Raw genomic sequence first — 17,466 nt, 5'->3', positions numbered from 1 at the left:
GGACGAGACCCGAGCACCGCCCCGCCGCCTTACCGGGGAGCCGGCTGCCGGAGAAGGGTCGCGATGGCGCTGCTGCCGCTGCTTTTGCTGCCCCTCACGGTGCTGCCCGCCGCCGTGTATCTGTGCTGCGTGCGGCGGCACACGGGCATCGCCGCCGCCGTGGTGCAGCGCCGGGAGCCGGGCCGGCCGGCAGCCCGCAGCCCTCCGCGGGACACCGTGAGCAGCGGGGGTGTGGGGAGAGCCGGGGCGGGTGGGCGGCGGGGAGCGGGTCCCGGAGCTCACCTCTCGCCTCCTCTCCGCAGTGGGCCCCCCGGCTGTGCGGCTTCTGGCTGCGCCTCTTCAGCCATGCGGTCAACACGGTGAGTCGGGGCGCGGGCACGGCCGGCGGGGCACAAAATGTCCGCCGCCGCCGGGGGAGCCGTCAGGAGGCGGCGGCTGCCCCCGGAGCCGGGGGTCTGTCACCGGGTGGGGTAGCGGGGCCGTAACAGCACGGGGAAGCCCGAGGAGGCCTTGGTGTAAGGACAGAGACATGCTTTGTAAGGGATTCCTTATAGGAACGTTTTCTCTGCGTGTTTTGGGGTGCCGTGTGTCCCCTAGTTGTGGTGGGATGCTGCAGGTGCGGAGCTGTTCCCTGAAGTGAAGGCTCTTCGCCGCCTTCACGCCCTCCGTTCAGGTGCCCAAAACAGAGAGCAGCCACAGCGTAGATTTCCCTCAGACATAAAGGAATTCAGGTCCTTCAGCCCCTCTGAGCATGGCTTTCATGAGGAGGCTGCGGACAGCTGTTGTAAACAGCGCTCCTGTTTTCCTGGGTGCTGGCATGCCCTCCAGCCTGTGGGTTTGTTTCTGCCCTGGCAGTTGTGCAGGAGGAGGAGGGCGGCTCTGGAGCAGGTGCGAGTGCCGCCGGGCAGTATATTCACGAGGGGAAATATCTCCTTCTGTCTGCAGTGACCAGTGACGTTGTCCTCTCTGGGACGGCCGGGTTTGGCTGTCCCTGCCGCTGCTCAGCCTTTCGCTTTGAGGCGGTGTTGAGGTTATAGGCAGAAGTCCTGTTTCAGTAGTGTGACTTGTTCCAGAGCTTGGCAGCTGGTTGGGCCTGGAGTGAAAGATAGCAGGGGGCTGCAACATAGTTGCTGAGAGTATGGCGAGCTTATCTCGTGAGCAGTTTGTTCCAGGATGTGTTAACCAGAATATCTTCTGATCTTTTGCTTTGTGGCCGCATCTGCTGTGCGACTCTGGGCTCGTTTCCTTTCCTGACATACACCCCTTGGAGGGGGGGACATACGTTCCCAATCTCATCATACAGGTGCTTACTGTTGCAGATTACAGCGGATGCAGGTTGGGAGCGATGCCTTTCCAAAAAGAGACTGTAATTTTTATGCAATTTGTGAAGCAACATGTCATTTCGTGGATATAGGAATGTGAACCTTGCTTCAGACTTGCACTGAGTACTGGAGCCACGCTCCTTTCATGTGTTTTGGAAGTCCATTCTTGAACTATTAAGGCATGCTAGAACAAGGCTGATAACCCTGGGACTGTTGGCATTGCTATATTGGGAAGTGAGGTATTCAGAGAGTGTTTTCAGCTGCCTGCTACCATGGAGTCTCTACATTTCTCATGCTTTTCCAATTTGACTCTGTTTACTGCAGGAGCTGACCGAGTATCTTCTACAGGGCAGCTGAGTACATATGGTGACAGGAAAGATGCTGACAAGGGGAATAAATGAAATAATAATAAGCTTCTGCCCTATCCACTATTTGTATGCCCAGAGCATGAAGAAAGTAACCGTTGGGAGCTATATAGGTGCCTCTTAACAGTGCTGCAGCCTGCAGGTGCAGGCTTTCTGGGGCTTAGCTGGGGAAGGACAAATGCATGTCCCTGCAGGAGAGCAGGAAAATACAGTCCTTATGATTCTATGAGTGTGAGAGGAGGATGGAAAGCATTTCGGAACACGTTTATGGCCCAAAATACAAGTGCATGCTCTAGGGTGTTCTGCAGCAATTGTGAGCACATTCAGCATTCGTTGTCTTGTGGGGAAGATCCTCAGGTCAAAGTTGTGGCCAACCAATGTTTCTGCTTACATTCTTCTAGGCTTTTGGACAGTTCTTGTTACTGCCATTATTACTAAGGTAAGTGGGGAGTTTTATCTCCTACCATGCTTCTCTTTCTTTCTCTCTCTCTCTCTCTCTCTCTCTCTCTCTCTCTCTCTCTCTCTTTTTTAAGGTGCTTGCATTGCATATGTATTACAGGTTACCCGAGATTACCTTTTCAAAGAGAGAAGTAGCATAATTTGAGTGAAGAGTGAGAAAGATTATTTCATAGAAGTGGTTTATGAGATTATTATTTTTTTTAAACTACTCTAGTTTGGGTGACCTTCTATGTGAAGAAATTATCCCTTTTTTACACTCAGGCAGGTGCACAGAAATGGAATTCACCAGATTGCCTCTTTGCCTTCTTAAGTTCTTGCTAAAGAGCAGTCTCTGTTTCAAAGCTTGTGGTTTTGCAAATCTGAAGTGTGTACCACCAGCAGTGGGAAAATAATAGTAGCAGGAAAATGAAGCCAAACGTGAAGTTCAGCGTTTTTAATATGTTCTTTTTAAAGACATTCATTGTTTTTGAGTAACCTTTTCTTCTTTCCTCTCACTTACGTTTTTATTTAGAAACTGTGCTTGCAAGTGCACGTTGCACTATAAGTCAGTAGTCAGGAAGCTCACGTTCTCCCTTGGCTTACATATATAATTTGCTAGGTCATCTGTGCAGATCCCAGGACATGGAGAAATGTGTTGAACGCACTTGGTACTCCCTGAATTTTTGCTTTGGGTATGCACTTTTTAAGTAAAGCAAACCCAGAAAAGCTTCGCTGCTGTTATACAGTAGATCATTCCTTGATATCTGTGACATGGTCTGGGTTTCTATGCTTCACTCACATGTACTCTAAACCCTGAACTCATGCTGATTCAATCCCTGTCACATTTGGTTGCAAACGAGCTATGTTGAGGCAGGTCACGGAAAAGTCTGAAGAGGTGCTGGTTTTACCAGGGATAGTGCTTGAATATATGGCACAGACTACCTTCTTTTCTTTTTCTCTCCGTTTCTGTCTTTTTTGGTCTGTGGGTGATGTATCTAATTAGAGCAAATGGGAAAACTTTCACTGTTTCTTTCCCAGCTTGGGTTTATGGAGGCTGGCTGGCCTTACGTCAAGAGGTAGGAGGTTCTATTAAGCAAGCAGAATAGATTTGGTGCTGTCTTCAGCAAGGGTTTGGAAAGGTGTGAAAGATTATCTTGTAACTGTTGCAACTCCCTGCTGTGGGAGCAGACTGCTACAACAAAATGTTCTTGGGTAAAGTTCACTTTAAACAGTCTGGAAAAATTAGTCATGGTGGAGCTTGAAAATTCTAGCAGTAGCTCGCTCTCTCTTTCAGGATGCACAACTTGTCTCTAATGCGTTCTCTTGACATTTGTGAAGATCCCACGTTTATCCCAGAGGTTGCTGCAGAGGTTACAGAAGACAAGTCTGAGGCTAAAAGCACTTTGGATATTATGAAACAGCTGATAGATGCAAGGTGAGTAGGTGATGTTTAAGAGTGGAGTGGAAGAACACACATGTTGTTATTATATTAGTCAGAAACTGTCAGTAATCTGGATTAAAAATTCTTTCCATGTCATGGTACTTTACAAAACAAATAGTGCTGCCAGCCACCTCTTCGTTTGTAACTTACAAATCACCAGTAGTTGCATGCAATGTGAAGTTTCTGCTAGCTTCAGGAAGCCTGCTTGCACTATTAGAGTAGATATACTTAGTGGTTGGCCAGCCAATGCATACATCCCTTAAGTGAATTTGCAGGTGTGCTGTTTCTTGCTTGCAAGGAATCTCAAATAGAAAACAGCAGTTGCTTGGACGAGAAAAGAAACACAGGGTACAAAGCAAACAACCCATAAGAAATTAGTCTTTGTTACTTAGGCTGCATCAAGAAAGCCTGTTTAGCTTCTTCACTGTGGCCTGTACTTGATTAAATCTCACCAGATTAGGGATGAAATGTTACTGAGGCTCACGTGTCACACTGAGGTCTGATGCTGAGATGGGGGCAGCTGGATGACTATGAATGCTCTCCCCGTCTGGTTTTGTTCTTAGCTGTGGACCTGTCTAGGAGTTACTGAAGATGTCTATGAGCTGTGCTTCACCAGCATCTCAGAGAGTAGATTCTCTGTATATATTTGAGCTTTTAGTAACACTAAGCTTGCTTCCCACTTGAGTTCTTAAGCTAGAGCATGGAATAACATTCAGCGCCTTCACTTTAGAGGGAGGAGAGTATTTTCTGCAGGCATTGGTCAGGCTGAGTGCAGCCTTCTGGTTCTTGTGTCCCAGGCTCTACTAGTGATACACTGAGTGCTACAGGGCAGATTATTTGAACCTTGCCTCTTCCCTACGTAGCACGTTATGGATCTTTACGCTGCAAATGTAAACCTGGAATAAATTTTGAACAATTTAGTGACTGCTTTATTGCAGTAGAAATATGAAACAACTAGAACACGTCAGCAAAACTGACCCCTTATTTCTGTGGCACCCTTAATGGACTTACCGCCCTGCATATGTGCAAGGAGTCTGACAGAGCGCGAGCTAAAATTCTTAGGCAAGCAGTCCTGATGATGCCCTGTAAGTGGGCAATTCCCATCCTGTGTTGGACTGATGCTGGATTCTGCAGGTTAAAACAGAGGTGGCTTTGCCAGTTCACAGTTGTCCTTTCAATCCTTTCTTTGCAGGACCGATTCTGCCAGCAAAGGGTTTAGCTTCAAAGGGATCAAAGACTACCTGGACTGCTACAGGTAGGTGAAATTACGGTCTGGGAACAACTGTCTCACATGTTCCTCTGCTGTGGGCTGCTGCTGCACCACGAGCTCGCAGGCATCTCCCTGTTAGAATTGTCCTTGAGGTACTTCTGTTTAGCATCATCCTTTCCAGTCCTTTCCCTCTAATAGAATAACAAAGGAAAGCCAACTGGGAGAGCTGGCACAACTCTTACAAGCTCTGCAAGGATATTTAAATACTGTTTGTCTTGGCTTATTGTTGGTCTCCTCTGGGAAAGATTTCTACATACTTTGTTTGCCCAAACAAGTGAGTGAGAAGGTGAGAAAGGTTCGTATGGATGATGCAAGCTGCACATACTGTGGGTCTCTGAAGAACACCTTGATTCCCCAACTGCTTGTGTTCCTGTGAGCAGTTTGGCTGTGTTCTCCCAGTCCTTGTGTCCAGCTTGGGAGCAGCTGGAAGCACATCCTTGACTCTGAGGTTCCGTGAGCTGTTGGCTGCTCAGTAACTCCTGGTTGCCTTTGGGACGTGTGCCAGATCTGAAGTGCTCAGATAAATCCTGCTACACTCCTGGCACATGTTCCTCAGGGGCCACCCCTGCCAGTGGGCTGTGGCCTTGGAGCAAACGGCTGACGCTGCAGTCTGGTTTTACAGCTGAATGCTGACTATGAGGCTTCAGTGTCAACCAGAGACAGATCTGTTCATGGGCTAACATAGCCAGGAGGGAGGGAAGGCCTCTTTGTTAAAGGTGGGTTATGACAGTGCTGCTCTGAGACCCCTCTCTGTAGTGGGAAGCCTGTATAAAATGGGCTGTCCTCTTGTTTAAGCTCATGGTACTGGCAGTTTCATAACCTTGGGCTTTGAAGAGCTTGAAGGCTCTCCATAAAGTCCTTCCCTGCTTATCTGGTGTTTCAAGAACATCTGAGTGAGTCTACCAGTTCCTACCCCTACTCTGAGGGTGGGAGGGGTGTTGTGGAGGAAGTTCCCTTAGGAAAGGGTGTCTCCTCTTGTGATGGTGTCAACTGTGTTGAAATCATCACCACACACAGATTATTATCTAGTTACTGGTTACAGCTGTGACAGGTGCCGCCTTGCTACCTGACAGACAAACTCTGTGTGTGGGTGTGGTGTGGGGGGCCTTGTAATGAAGATCCCAACTTCTGTCCTGTAGGAGTGGGAAGCTGACGCCATCTCAGGTGGCAAAGAACATCATTGCCACGCTGGAGGACTGCGAGAAATCCACGCCCCCACTCAGAGCGATAGTGCAATGGGACCGGGAACAAATAATGCTGGTAATGTCCCCCTCTGGTAGCAAAGGGGCCTCTGCCACCCCAAGAGTGGTAGCATCCATTAGAAAGGGCAGAGGCTCTTCTTCTGATATGTTGCACAGAAAAAATATGTTTTTTGCTCCTTCCTTGTGTTGAGGACTAAAAAAAGTTTGCTTCCCTTCCTGCAAAGCGAGTTAGCATTAAGGCAATCTGTTTTCTACTGGGCTACTATTTTTAAACCAGGATTTATGTGCTTATGTGGCATAGATGCTTCTAAGCAGTAAATGCTTTCCCCATCAGCAAACTGTGGAAGAAAAAAGAAACCTTCATCATTTGGCTTGCAAGCAGCCTGACAAAGCCATTTGCGGTATCTGTTCTGATACTGGTAATGACTTTCAGTTCAACTCTCTCTGCCTACCTATCTAACATACAACTTTTTTAATTTTTTTTCCCTGCTGTGTAGATGGCTGAGGCCTCCACTGCTCGTCACAGGAATAAATGTACCCTGTCTCATCTAGATGGCATCCCAGTGTGCCTGAAAGAAGAGTTCAAAGTGGTGAGTTTCCTTGTCTAGCTGTCAGTTCATGCTGCAAGTGGTCAACCGGGACAACTTGCTGCAAGGAGGTTTTAAGGCCAACTCCTCAGCATAAGCCTGTGAATTCTTTTGTAATAAGAGGCAGTATACGGGTTTGTAATGAGTAGGATTAACAAATTTTGACAGTTGATGATAGATCTCAGTTATGACAGATGTTTTCCGTACCTTGTACTGATCTCTTCAATCCACAGGGAGCAGAGGGTTGGGGTGGGAAATAGTCCCTCTGCTGACAAGATGAGAATATATAAAAACACCTGTAGCAGTGGGCGTAACTGCCTGGATTTCTCAGTCACTCCCTCTGCTCTGCTGGCAAAGGATCCCTCTCTCCTTACCTTTAAGGACATACTTGTATCAGAAATATGAAAGTTACTCTGAAAGTCCTCACCCACAGTGGGGTTGTGCTTACCGCTTAGCAGCAGTTACTACTAAATATGCCTGGAGGTGCCATCAAGCTGTCATGGACTCTGGAAGGACCTACCCATAGGGTGGGAGTCCTGTTTACGTACATCACTACGTAAGTGTGAAGAGTACTTAGCACACCCTGAAAATGAATTCATCTGGTATTTTGGCATCTATATAGTGTTGGTTCCTTGCTTCAAAGCACTGCAGATTGAAAACGCTGCAGCTCCTTGCATAGAATGTAGGAAAAAGAGCTCCTGTGTGCTCTGGGGCCGAGGTGACTTGGTTCTGCAGCCTCTGGGCCTAGCAACTGCACTGCTATAGAGAGGCAGACTTCCTGGACATCTATGTGTTTCTGCTCCTCATGGTATTAGCAAGACTCCTTTGCATGTGAGAGGAAGCCAATAGTGAAGGGTTAAGTATCCCTCTCGACAGGAACAACACAGGAAAAGATGAAGAGCGAGACTTCCTAGCTCTTACTTCAGTGGGTCCTGATGTCTGAGAACTGTTGTGGGGGTGAAGTGTGCATGTGAAGCATGCACGCATGCCTGCCTGCCATACCAAGGTTTTAGGATGAGTAATAAGGTGTCTTCTTGCTAAGGTACCTTACCATCACCGAGTAGGAACAGTGTTTCTCGGGACTGAGCCTGAAACAGAAGATGCTACTGTGGCCAAGAAGCTGAGAGAGGCTGGAGCTGTCATTATTGGGGTTTCAAACATGCATGAACTAGGGACTGGAACGACTGGATGCAACCCTAATAGGTAAAATTCCCTTCCTTCTCTCTCCCTCTCTCCTCAGACCTAAAAGTCTGTCCAGAACTGACAGGGAAGGGTACAAAAACAGGGCAGACATGTAAGAATAAAACTGACTGAAACACCCAGTGCAGGGAGAACCCTGTGGGTATGAAAACAGTAGATGTTGGAAGCCTGAAGGCTTCCAAAGGAAAGAGGAAACCAAAGGTAAGAGAGGATTCAAATCGTGTCTGCTGAGTAAAGAGCTCTTTCCAAGGCCTTGTATGTGTGGAGGTGTAAATGTTTACAGGATGAGCAGTAGACAAAAGCAGTGACATAAAACAACTAAATAGCAATCTAATGAGCAGTCACAAAAATGGCTAATGGCCAAGAACAATGAGAAAAGGTACAATCAGCTCAGGAGAACATAGCTTTTTTATTTCCTAGCTAAAACAAGCTCACTGTAATTTATTTTTGTGAATTTTCCAGCTATAGCAAGCTGAGAACTGCTGTGTCAGAGCAGTGGTTCTCATAGCCTTGATAAGCTCCACACTTGATGCATGTGCAGCTGGATGGAACTGGGGCTCCCCCACAGCTACAACAAAATGCACAGGCATTGTGTGTGGGCTGCTACACCAGCTGGATGCCCTCCCACCTGGCAGGTCTCTTTGAGGACCAGGGACAGACTGGAGAGTTTGGAATAAAAGGCAGAGCTGGGGGTGCTGACTTGCTTGTGGTTCTTTAAGAACTGATGGTCAGTGACTGCTCTTTCTTTTGAAATTGTGTAATGCACTACAGTATGCAGTAATGGCACAGTGCAATCACAACCAGAAGAACTGGAACAGCATCCTTCCTATTGCTTTGAGTCTTTTTCTTTTGGATAGGCTGCTAATGATAACAAGAGATTGGACTCTGAGCAAAAAGTCTTATTTCAGTCTTTTTTTTCAGGGATGTAGCACTATCTGGGGTGGACTGGTGTCTCTTTAGTAAGAGATCTGAATCCCTGCGCTGTTTCTAGATCTTTTCCTGCCCTTTAACACACTCAGTCCTTCCTAGGAAAAGTTTCAACACTATTTGTCTACCTCAGGTACCACAAGATCCCTAGGAATCCCTACAAGCCCAACCACTTCACAGGTGGGAGCTCCAGTGGGTCAGCAGCAGCTGTAGCAGCAGGTAGGTGGTCCTAAACTGAGCTTGGGGGTGGTGGGAGGTAAGTCCTGAGCCTCAGGCATTCAGATTTCATGAAGGGTTTAGAAGCTGGAGGGAATTCATGGCTGAACAGAGAGCTCTCTGTGCTGTCTTGGCTACAGCTGCTGGTAGAATGGACAGGGCAACACAATGTCTCTGATCAGAGCCCTGTGTGTGTATTTTGTAGGTCTCTGCCCAGTGGGTATTGGCACAGATGGAGGCGGCTCTGTGAGGATTCCTGCTTCGTTCTGTGGTGTGGTGGGGCTGAAAGGTAGTGCCCTTTAATCTGTGTGTGTATGTCTTCTTTACTGCCTCAGATAGGATGCCACAAACAAGTCAGGCACAATCCATTAATTCCTGCCTTGTAAAACTCAACCGGAGAAGCTCTGGAGCGTAACACCCTGAGAGTCACGCAGGTTGGAGTGGCAGAGTGGAAGTATTCTCAGTACTGACCATTGAAGAGATGTTCAGAAAAAAATAGCTTCTGTGTGTGATTCAAATGCTAAACAAAACTCGCATGCTGCTTCTCTTTCTACCCACTTATCCTTCTTCTGTCTTCCTCCTCTGCTGGGAGGTGTTCGTGACGTAGCTGGGTGTCTGTAGTGAGCTAGTGAAAGCAGCTTCATCCAAGATGGATTCCCGTTACCTTGGTTATATGGAGGGGTTGATGCTGCTCAGATTTGTATCTGGTAAGTTAGACCTGGTAATGGGCTTGTATCAAACCAGCACGTAGCCATTCCCCCTTATCTCAGAGGTACAAGAAGTAGGAATGCAGATTTTGCAGTAAGAATTAATGTAATCAAGGGGAATGTGCGGAGGACATAAACAACACCCTGTGCATTTCTTATGGTATGGAAGGTGGTGAGGCAGGCAAATCCATCGCCACCTGGAAGAGATGCCAGCTTTTGGGAAGGGTTCAGCATTCTGAAAGATCTCAGCTGCTTCATCTGACCAGGTACTCAACCGTTACCCCTGTTTTCTGTCCTTCACACACAGTCAACTTAATCTTGGTTCATCTGAGGAAGATGACGATGGCTGTGTAACTGGTCAGAAAGTTGACAAGAACACTTGTAGACGACAGCTGGTAGTAGGTGTGAAGTGATTGAGATCTTCCAGAGCGTGGCATCTCCTTCTCTTGATAATCTTGCTCCTGAAGAACAGGGTATTGAAAGATTGGTGACTAGGCTGTGAAACAGCTGGCATAAAAGTTGTTGGCAGGGGTGTGTTCCTTACTGTCTCAGTCGGGTGGGGCAGAGCTCTCAGATTCAGATATTCCCAGTGACTGCTCGTGTCTAGCTAACTGCCCATTTCTTGTTCTCCAGGTACGTTTGGGCGGATCAGCTGTCATGGCAGCTACCCACTCTCCTACTCCACAGTAAGTGTAGGTAAGAGGACTTGTGCCCCCCTTCAGGGACCTTGCTGTGTTGTTGTTGCTGGGGAGGCAGTCTGGGCCTACGTAAGACCTCGGGACGAGGGTCCTATTTACTCCCTGTCGCGTTTTTGTAACTGATTTCTCTTTTAAAGGCCCTATCTGTACCTCAGTGGCAGATGCAGCCATTGTTTACAGTATTCTTGCTGAACCGGATCCACTCTATCCATACGGTAGGTGAGCATTCTCCTCCCTGAACCCAGGTGCTCTGCCTTCCTGCAGGCATCCTAGATAAAAGGAGGAACTCTTGCTTGCTCCCTGTAGGACTAAAGCAACCCAAAGCAACCCTGTCAGATATGTGTGCTCCTGACCTGAAAGGCTTAAAACTGGGAGTGGACTGGACATTTTTTAAGGTACCTATTCTGTCTCTTTCTTCCTGATGCTTTGCAAAATGAAATTTTGAAGGAATTCAGTGCATTCAATGTTCTCTTACCTTTCCGCATGTGAACTTCTTGTATTTAGCCCTATAATTGGAGGGGAATATGGCTTAGGTGAAAACACCCTCTGGGATAACTTTTTCCTAAGGCAACCTTTCGAATAAAAGTCTGTTGGAGGTATGAGGAAAGGTAATGACTGTACAGTTCATGGCCATATGCTTCCTCATGCTGCTGTTTCTATTGAAAGTGATGCTTCTGAATTGTTTCCAAAAGGGAAATAGTTTAAAAACAAATGAGGAAAATTACCATATCCATTTGGTGACAGTGGTGTAGCTGTTGAGTAGTATTTTGTCATCCCAATGTAGAAACTGGGCTTGCAAGCTAATGCCACTTGGCAATCATAATGCAGCTCCATGAATGTGCCCAAGATTTCTTCCCTAGAGGAAAACAAGGATGGCTTTGCCCCAGTGTGGAGGAGGAACATCTTCTCCTCTAGAAAAGAAGACCTTTCCTTTTCCTTAGGGGTACGCCTTGCAAGCTGTCCTCTTGGAGCAGGTAGCCTAAGGCAGTTCTGGATGGCTGTGTTTCCTTACCATTAGAGACAGGAGCAGGGAAAGCTCCATGAGGACCAAATGCCTGTGAGTGCTCACCAACGAGAAGAGAGAGGTTACTCAAGTCTGCTCAGTTCTTTCCTCTTGTTTTCTAGGCATGTGATGCAGAAGTCCTGACCATCTGTGAGAAAGGTAAAGAGCAAAAGTCTCTTAATCTGCATAAAGTTGTGTGTTCCCTCTGTGGAGGCATTAAAGAGATCTGTCCTGAAGTTTTTAAAGGCAGATGTTTTAAGAGCTCTGACTGTACAGACAGTGGTAGCTTTGTATTAGGGAAGCCCCCCTGACTGCTGAGGGTTGAAAAGCTCAACAGTTGTAGGCATGTCAGGTTACAATGGAAGAATGCAGTTCAGTGTGCTAAGCCTCTGTCTCTGTATAAAGGCAGATCCTCTGCTCAGTAATAGTTACTCTGCAAACTTTCATGGTAAAAGACTTTTAAGGGAGGGACTTGTTTCACAAAGTTATATTCAGTGGGAAAGACAGGGCTAGGATTTTATGATGTATCCAGTCCTCTAGTATTTCCTTGAAATCAGCCAAATGGTGCCTTTAGGGTGGCTTTGTTAGATTGCAGACTGAGCAAAATCGAACTTGGTGATGTGGGGGAAACAGATGACAATGTCTGTCATAATAGCTAGCCTCCTGTGCATTGGAGCTGAGATAGTTCACAGAAGTGTTATCAGTCCCTCTTTACTGTCTGGGTTAATTGCAGGCTAAAGGGAGGAGAGGAACTTGCCAAAAATGTAGTTGGTAAGTTAGGAACCTATCTACAAACCTCTACCTCTGCCCCCTTGGAGCACCGAGATCTAATTAGGGCTAAGACTTACCTGTGAGAACCAGGCACAGCAATCTGCGTGCAGCATGATGCACTGAAGATGCTTGCCTTGTAATGGCCAGTGGGGTCTCTGACTTCTCAAGGGGGAGCAGATTCTCGTCCCTTCCGTGAAGTCTAAAGAATGTTGTTTGTGCTTCACCTGTTCTGTACTCAGCTGTGGAGTACCTGCAGAGTTTGGGAGCCAGCGTGGTTGAAGTGTCTCTTCCAGAGATGGAGGAAGTGAAAATAGCACATGTGATCTGCATTCTGAGTGAGATGAGGGACATGCTGCAACCTGACTTCAACAAACATTTCCAGGAAATGGTAAGTAGCAGCAGCTTGGATCAATGGCAGTAGTTATCATGGCTGATGCAGAACAAGGGTCTTATGGCAGTGAGAAACATGGGGCTCTCCTGCTTTTTCTATGACAATCCACCTGTTAGATGACTGCTGATACAGGAGAGTAGACCTGGAAGAAAACTCCTGGGCTATCACACTCAGTTTCTTGCTGTTGTTGACTAAACACGTGTGAGGCCCCTCAAACTGTTATGCCCACAGTAAAACTCTTCCTGTCACCATGGAAGACTATTAAAGCTTGCAGAGATCTGAACTGCAGTTCCTAGGAAGATGCTTAAGCTTGATGGCAGGCTGACTAGGGTGGGAAAGGTGGGGAGAAAAGAGGGAGTCTGGAAGGTTCTATCTTTCTTTGTACTTGCGTAAGGCAAGAAAATGTGATTAGCAAGCCTGTTGCAAGGAGAGCCAATGACTGATGTTTTCTCTTTCAGAATTTGGAGACACGAGCTACCCTAGCCTTGGCTTCCCAGTTTACAGCTCTGGATTATATTACGGTGAGGAACATACTGTGGTGCAGACTGAAGGGGAGGCACCTAGTGAAATTGCAAAGGCGGGGTAGATAGTTTTCTTAACCTCCCCATACAAGTGGAAAGATACCAGCCAACTGTACTCCTCTGCAGTGAAAACATGCAAAGTGATGGGGCACTTGGATTGGCATACTGCATGTTGATTCCAAAATGCAGGAAGGATGTTCTCTTTTGCAAAGGCGTGGGCTCTGATGGGCAGAGGCAGTCATCATCAAACTTCAGCCTCATGAACCAAGAGGGCCTGGTCAGACAGTAGTCTCTCTGTTTGCAGGCAAATCGACAGAGAACTCGCAGCATGAGGTTTTTGCGAGAGATCTTCACCACTGTGAACTGCATCGTTACACCAGGTATTGGCAGCCTTGACCAAAGAGCTGCTCCCTGACCGTTGTGGTACATTTTGAGAACAGTCGCTCCATTAACTCTGCCTCCCCAGTTTTAAGAGCGTGACTTTTGTGCAGAGACTTAACTCTGCCTCAGGCCTCCAGAAGAACATGGGGCCTGGTTGGAATGACTGCAGTGCCTTTCTATACTTGCTGCCTGTATCCAAGGCAGTCAGAAAACTCCCTTTTGGTAGTTGAAAATGAGGTGCAGAACCAGCAGAGTTGCACAGGAGGGACTAGACATCTATTTATTTATGAAGAAATAGAAAACTGACTGCTCAGTTCATAAATCCCAATGATTTGATTGTGTTCTGGGGGAAGGAGTTTGCATTACTAATATAGATCAAACATGGCTTTAAGGAACTGAGCTATTCCTTGGAGATTGCCCACAGCCTGACTCTTCCTTTGCTCTTTGAGCACTGGATCAGGCTGCCTAGAAAGGCTGTGGAATCTCCATCCTCAGATGTGATCCTGGGCAGCTTGCTGTAGCTGAGCTGGAGTTGGACAAGAGGCCCTCCAGAGATCCCTTCCAACCTCAACCATTCTGTGATTCCTCCTCAGCTGTTGCTTCCACTGCCCCGAGAATCCACGAATCTGACCTCTTGACTGGCAGCAATGACACTTCATTCACAGTTCAGTCCATGAGGTAAGAAGAGTTACTGTTTGCACTATGAAAACGGAAATTTGTGAACAGCTGGAGACTGGGCGCACTAACTTGCGGAGGTCAGGCTGTAGAGCAGGACAGATCAATCCTCACTCCCCCCGCAAAGGGCAACTTTGCTGCTGTCCCAAGGCAGGAATGTTGATGACAGCTTCTCTCCCAGGTTCATGCAGCTTGCTAACTTGACTGGGATTCCAGGCCTCGTGGTCCCCGTTGGTTATTCTACTGCTGGGCTTCCTATCAGCCTCCAGGTAAGCATTGGCTCTTTGTGAATGCTGTGACACAAAATCTCCAGGTGGCTCTGTCCTGAACCACTATGACCAGGTTCATCCTGTTCCACACAGCACAACTGAGGAGTTGCCAGGTACTAGGAAGGAATTTTTAACCTCTGGGTGAGGAAGAGTTAACTCACTCACTTCAGAGTGTAACTCACTTCTGAATGCCAGATGGACTCTTCAGGGTTCTGGACACAGACTTCTCTTTTTCCCTGTCCACTTGTATCCATACCCATTATTTATCACTACTTTCCTCTCTTTTCCTCTCAGTTCTGTAATTTAAATACTTTCTTGCTCTTCTCCCTTTTAAAACAGGTCTCATGTAAATGGAAGTTCCATACATCTTAATTAAGTCACTGAGCTGCCTTTTTCCCAGATACAGTGATGCCATATTTGCTGGGGTAAAAGTGAGAAATGTGTCCTTTTGGTGCTGTTGGGAAATAATTTTAGCCATGTTTTCCTGGGCCTTCAATCACTGTGTGTGATGATGCTACTCTTCTTTCTGTCTCTCTCTTCTTCCAGGTCATGGGAAAATGGTGGGATGAAGCTGTTCTTCTGAGGATTGGCCTGAAGCTAGAGCAGTTTCGTAACCAGACCAAGAAACCATCCATTTATTATGACATCCTCGCATGATGGGGTGACCGAGATGGGGAATAAGTCTTTAACCCCCCCACACCCCTTCCTGCCCCTGTAGTTTGACCTGGCCAAGTACTAAAGTGGACTTGTTTTCAGCGTTCATCCGAATGAGGTTTAGTGGCAGGCTCATCTGAGGAATGGGGAGAAACACTGATTGGAGCAGGCACTGATGCTGAGTAGACATCAGTTCTGCTCCCTGTTCAGCATTGGATGGTCTAGACCAGGGAGACAAACTGTGCTCGCTAGTTCCTCACTGTGTTTTTGCCAACAGGGGAAGTTACAAATATCTTCTGCAACTTCTTTTCATGTCAGGATCCTACGTAAAGATGGAAGAGAGCTGCAGCTACAGGAGTGCACGTGAGCAGGTGATAGTGCTATGTGTGGAAAGCCACAACCTCTAGGCCTCACAGAACGCCTCCTGCTCCAGGATATAACAAAAGTGCTGTTTTAAGAAGGAGAGGCAGCTTCCCTTAAGACATAATGCTAAGCTCCTTTGGACTGAGGAAGATCTTAACACACCTGCAGTTAGGAAGAGTGGGTTAAGCCCCTTACTTAAGCTAGCCCCTTAGAGCAGAAAAGGCGGCACTGTGAACAGTGTAAGGTCAGTCTGTTCTGCAGAGTATGCTCACTGCATGAGCAATCCCACCTACCTTCAACCTTAAGTGCAAAGGGAGGAAAAAGCAGAGCATGAAAACTCATTATGTCTGCCCTGAAGCCCTGGTTCAGGATTCTGCCATCCTCTTGCACTGTTGACAAACATATCTATTCCCCAAGCTAAGATTTGGAGAGCCTCTTCTCTCCCACTGGTTACTTAAGCGTAAGCCTACTACCATACAGGTGTCCCACTGGAAAAAGCTACCCAGGAATGCTGTGAAACAGCTATCTGAGAGAGGAGCTGAGAGGGTGAAATGTAAGTGGTACTAAAAGCAGAGGTGCTACTGAGCTACTGTGAGAGTAGATCACTGTTCAGTACTCTGGGCACAGGAAAGGTGTTGCACAAAGCCACATGCAGCAGGTAAGAAACCAACCTTCTAGGTAAGAAACCTAGTTCTTCTAGGTAAGAAACCAACCCATCTTATCCCAAACTGTAGTTCCAGAAATGAGATAGAAAAAAGATGAGAATGTATGACATCACAGCAGGAAAAGCTGGAGAAGGCTCTGCTTATCCAAGATTTGTCCCAAAAGCCACAGTACTGTTTCACTGAAAGTCCCAAGTACCCGTGTCCTGCTTGCACCACCGTGGCCACATCAAAGAGAAGACCTATGAGTAACTAAAGCTAAACATTTAGGTTAATTTTGGAATACCTTAGGGTTAATGCTCAGCGGCATCTCCTGTTGTCAACCTCATCAAGTCTCAGAGAAGAAAAATGCCTATGCTTGCAATCAGGTTCCGGGAGAAGCTCTTACAGGCAGGAACAGAAAAGTATATTCTTAGCTTGGAAGGAAAGAAGGAACCAGAAAGTAGTTGCAGTTTCTCCCAACCTCAGTACAGTTGTTTTTTAATTAATATATATATATCCACTCTTTAAACAGAGCTAGCACTTTACTAATGGCTAAAGGTTCCAGTCAGATAACACCTGAATGGAGGAATGTTGCGTAACCTTAAGTACTTGAGTCAAAGCAGCAAGATCAGCTGTTAGCAGCATCCACAGTTAAATTAATGATATGGTTGATAATTTCATTTTCAACTCCTTTGTGATACTACTACAAATGTTATTAGAGTCTACTGTAGTTCAACTTTATGAAGAACAGTGTTTAAAAGAAAAATATTTCCTCTATTAATAACTTATTAAAAATGCTCAAAATACCTGAGAGTGAAACACTGCTGAAATGCATTGTGTGGCAATAGGGGATTTGATAAGTGTCTGACAAGAAGAAATTTCTTCCAGGAACATTGAAGGAAATGGCTGAATCTTCCCTAATTTAGTGCAAGGGCAAGCAGATGGTGGTAAAAAATGATCAATTACAATCCTGCTAAATTAAGCTATTTCAAATCCCTTTCTAAACGATATACTACCTTAAAATTAAAATTCCAAGATTTAGTTCATTTTCTGGGAGGAATGAGGAAGCTTAAGTTGCTAGGTAGAGGGATAAAAGTTAAAGCAAAGGGTTTATCTTAAACAAACAACAAGAAACGTGTATCCTGCTAGTTCTGGGAAGAAAAGGGAAGTGAAAGCTTTTGCTGACTGTCCATAATTTCGTCTGTTTTTCAGCACGTTGCTTCTTCCCTTTCTCTAAATTGGTTTAACTAGTGCAAATCTTCCCTGGGAGTGAGGTTTCTAGGTAGACTGTTCATACTAGTGAAAGGCCCCTCCATTTCCTTTTTCCCCTAGCTATTCACTTATTGAAGTCTTAGAGAAGACCAGTTCCTAATTAATGGCAGTTCCATCCCCACAGTGTGCAATAGCAAGGCAATCGTGTG

The 17,466-nt window shown here is 46.4% G+C and overlaps 1 protein-coding gene across 1 annotated transcript; it reads left to right on the top strand.

Moving 5' to 3' along the window:
* The first annotated feature begins 5 nt into the window (after window positions 1-5).
* Window positions 6-17,386, top strand: LOC118245193 (uncharacterized). The gene is made up of 20 exons (XM_035541071.2): window positions 6-216; window positions 303-359; window positions 2,089-2,126; window positions 3,420-3,560; window positions 4,759-4,821; window positions 5,976-6,096; window positions 6,536-6,628; window positions 7,668-7,828; window positions 8,886-8,971; window positions 9,174-9,257; window positions 10,309-10,371; window positions 10,511-10,588; window positions 10,680-10,768; window positions 11,499-11,535; window positions 12,387-12,535; window positions 12,997-13,059; window positions 13,364-13,439; window positions 14,034-14,118; window positions 14,297-14,384; window positions 14,931-17,386. The coding sequence occupies exons 1-20, from the start codon at window positions 64-66 to the stop codon at window positions 15,039-15,041; spliced, it is 1,836 nt and encodes a 611-aa protein (XP_035396964.1). The 5' UTR covers window positions 6-63; the 3' UTR covers window positions 15,042-17,386.
* The last annotated feature ends 80 nt before the right edge of the window (window positions 17,387-17,466 follow it).

This window comes from Cygnus atratus, chromosome 1, assembly GCF_013377495.2.
Source record: "Cygnus atratus isolate AKBS03 ecotype Queensland, Australia chromosome 1, CAtr_DNAZoo_HiC_assembly, whole genome shotgun sequence".
Taxonomy (NCBI): Eukaryota; Metazoa; Chordata; class Aves; order Anseriformes; family Anatidae; genus Cygnus; species Cygnus atratus.
This window is presented reverse-complemented; position numbering and strand designations above follow the sequence as displayed.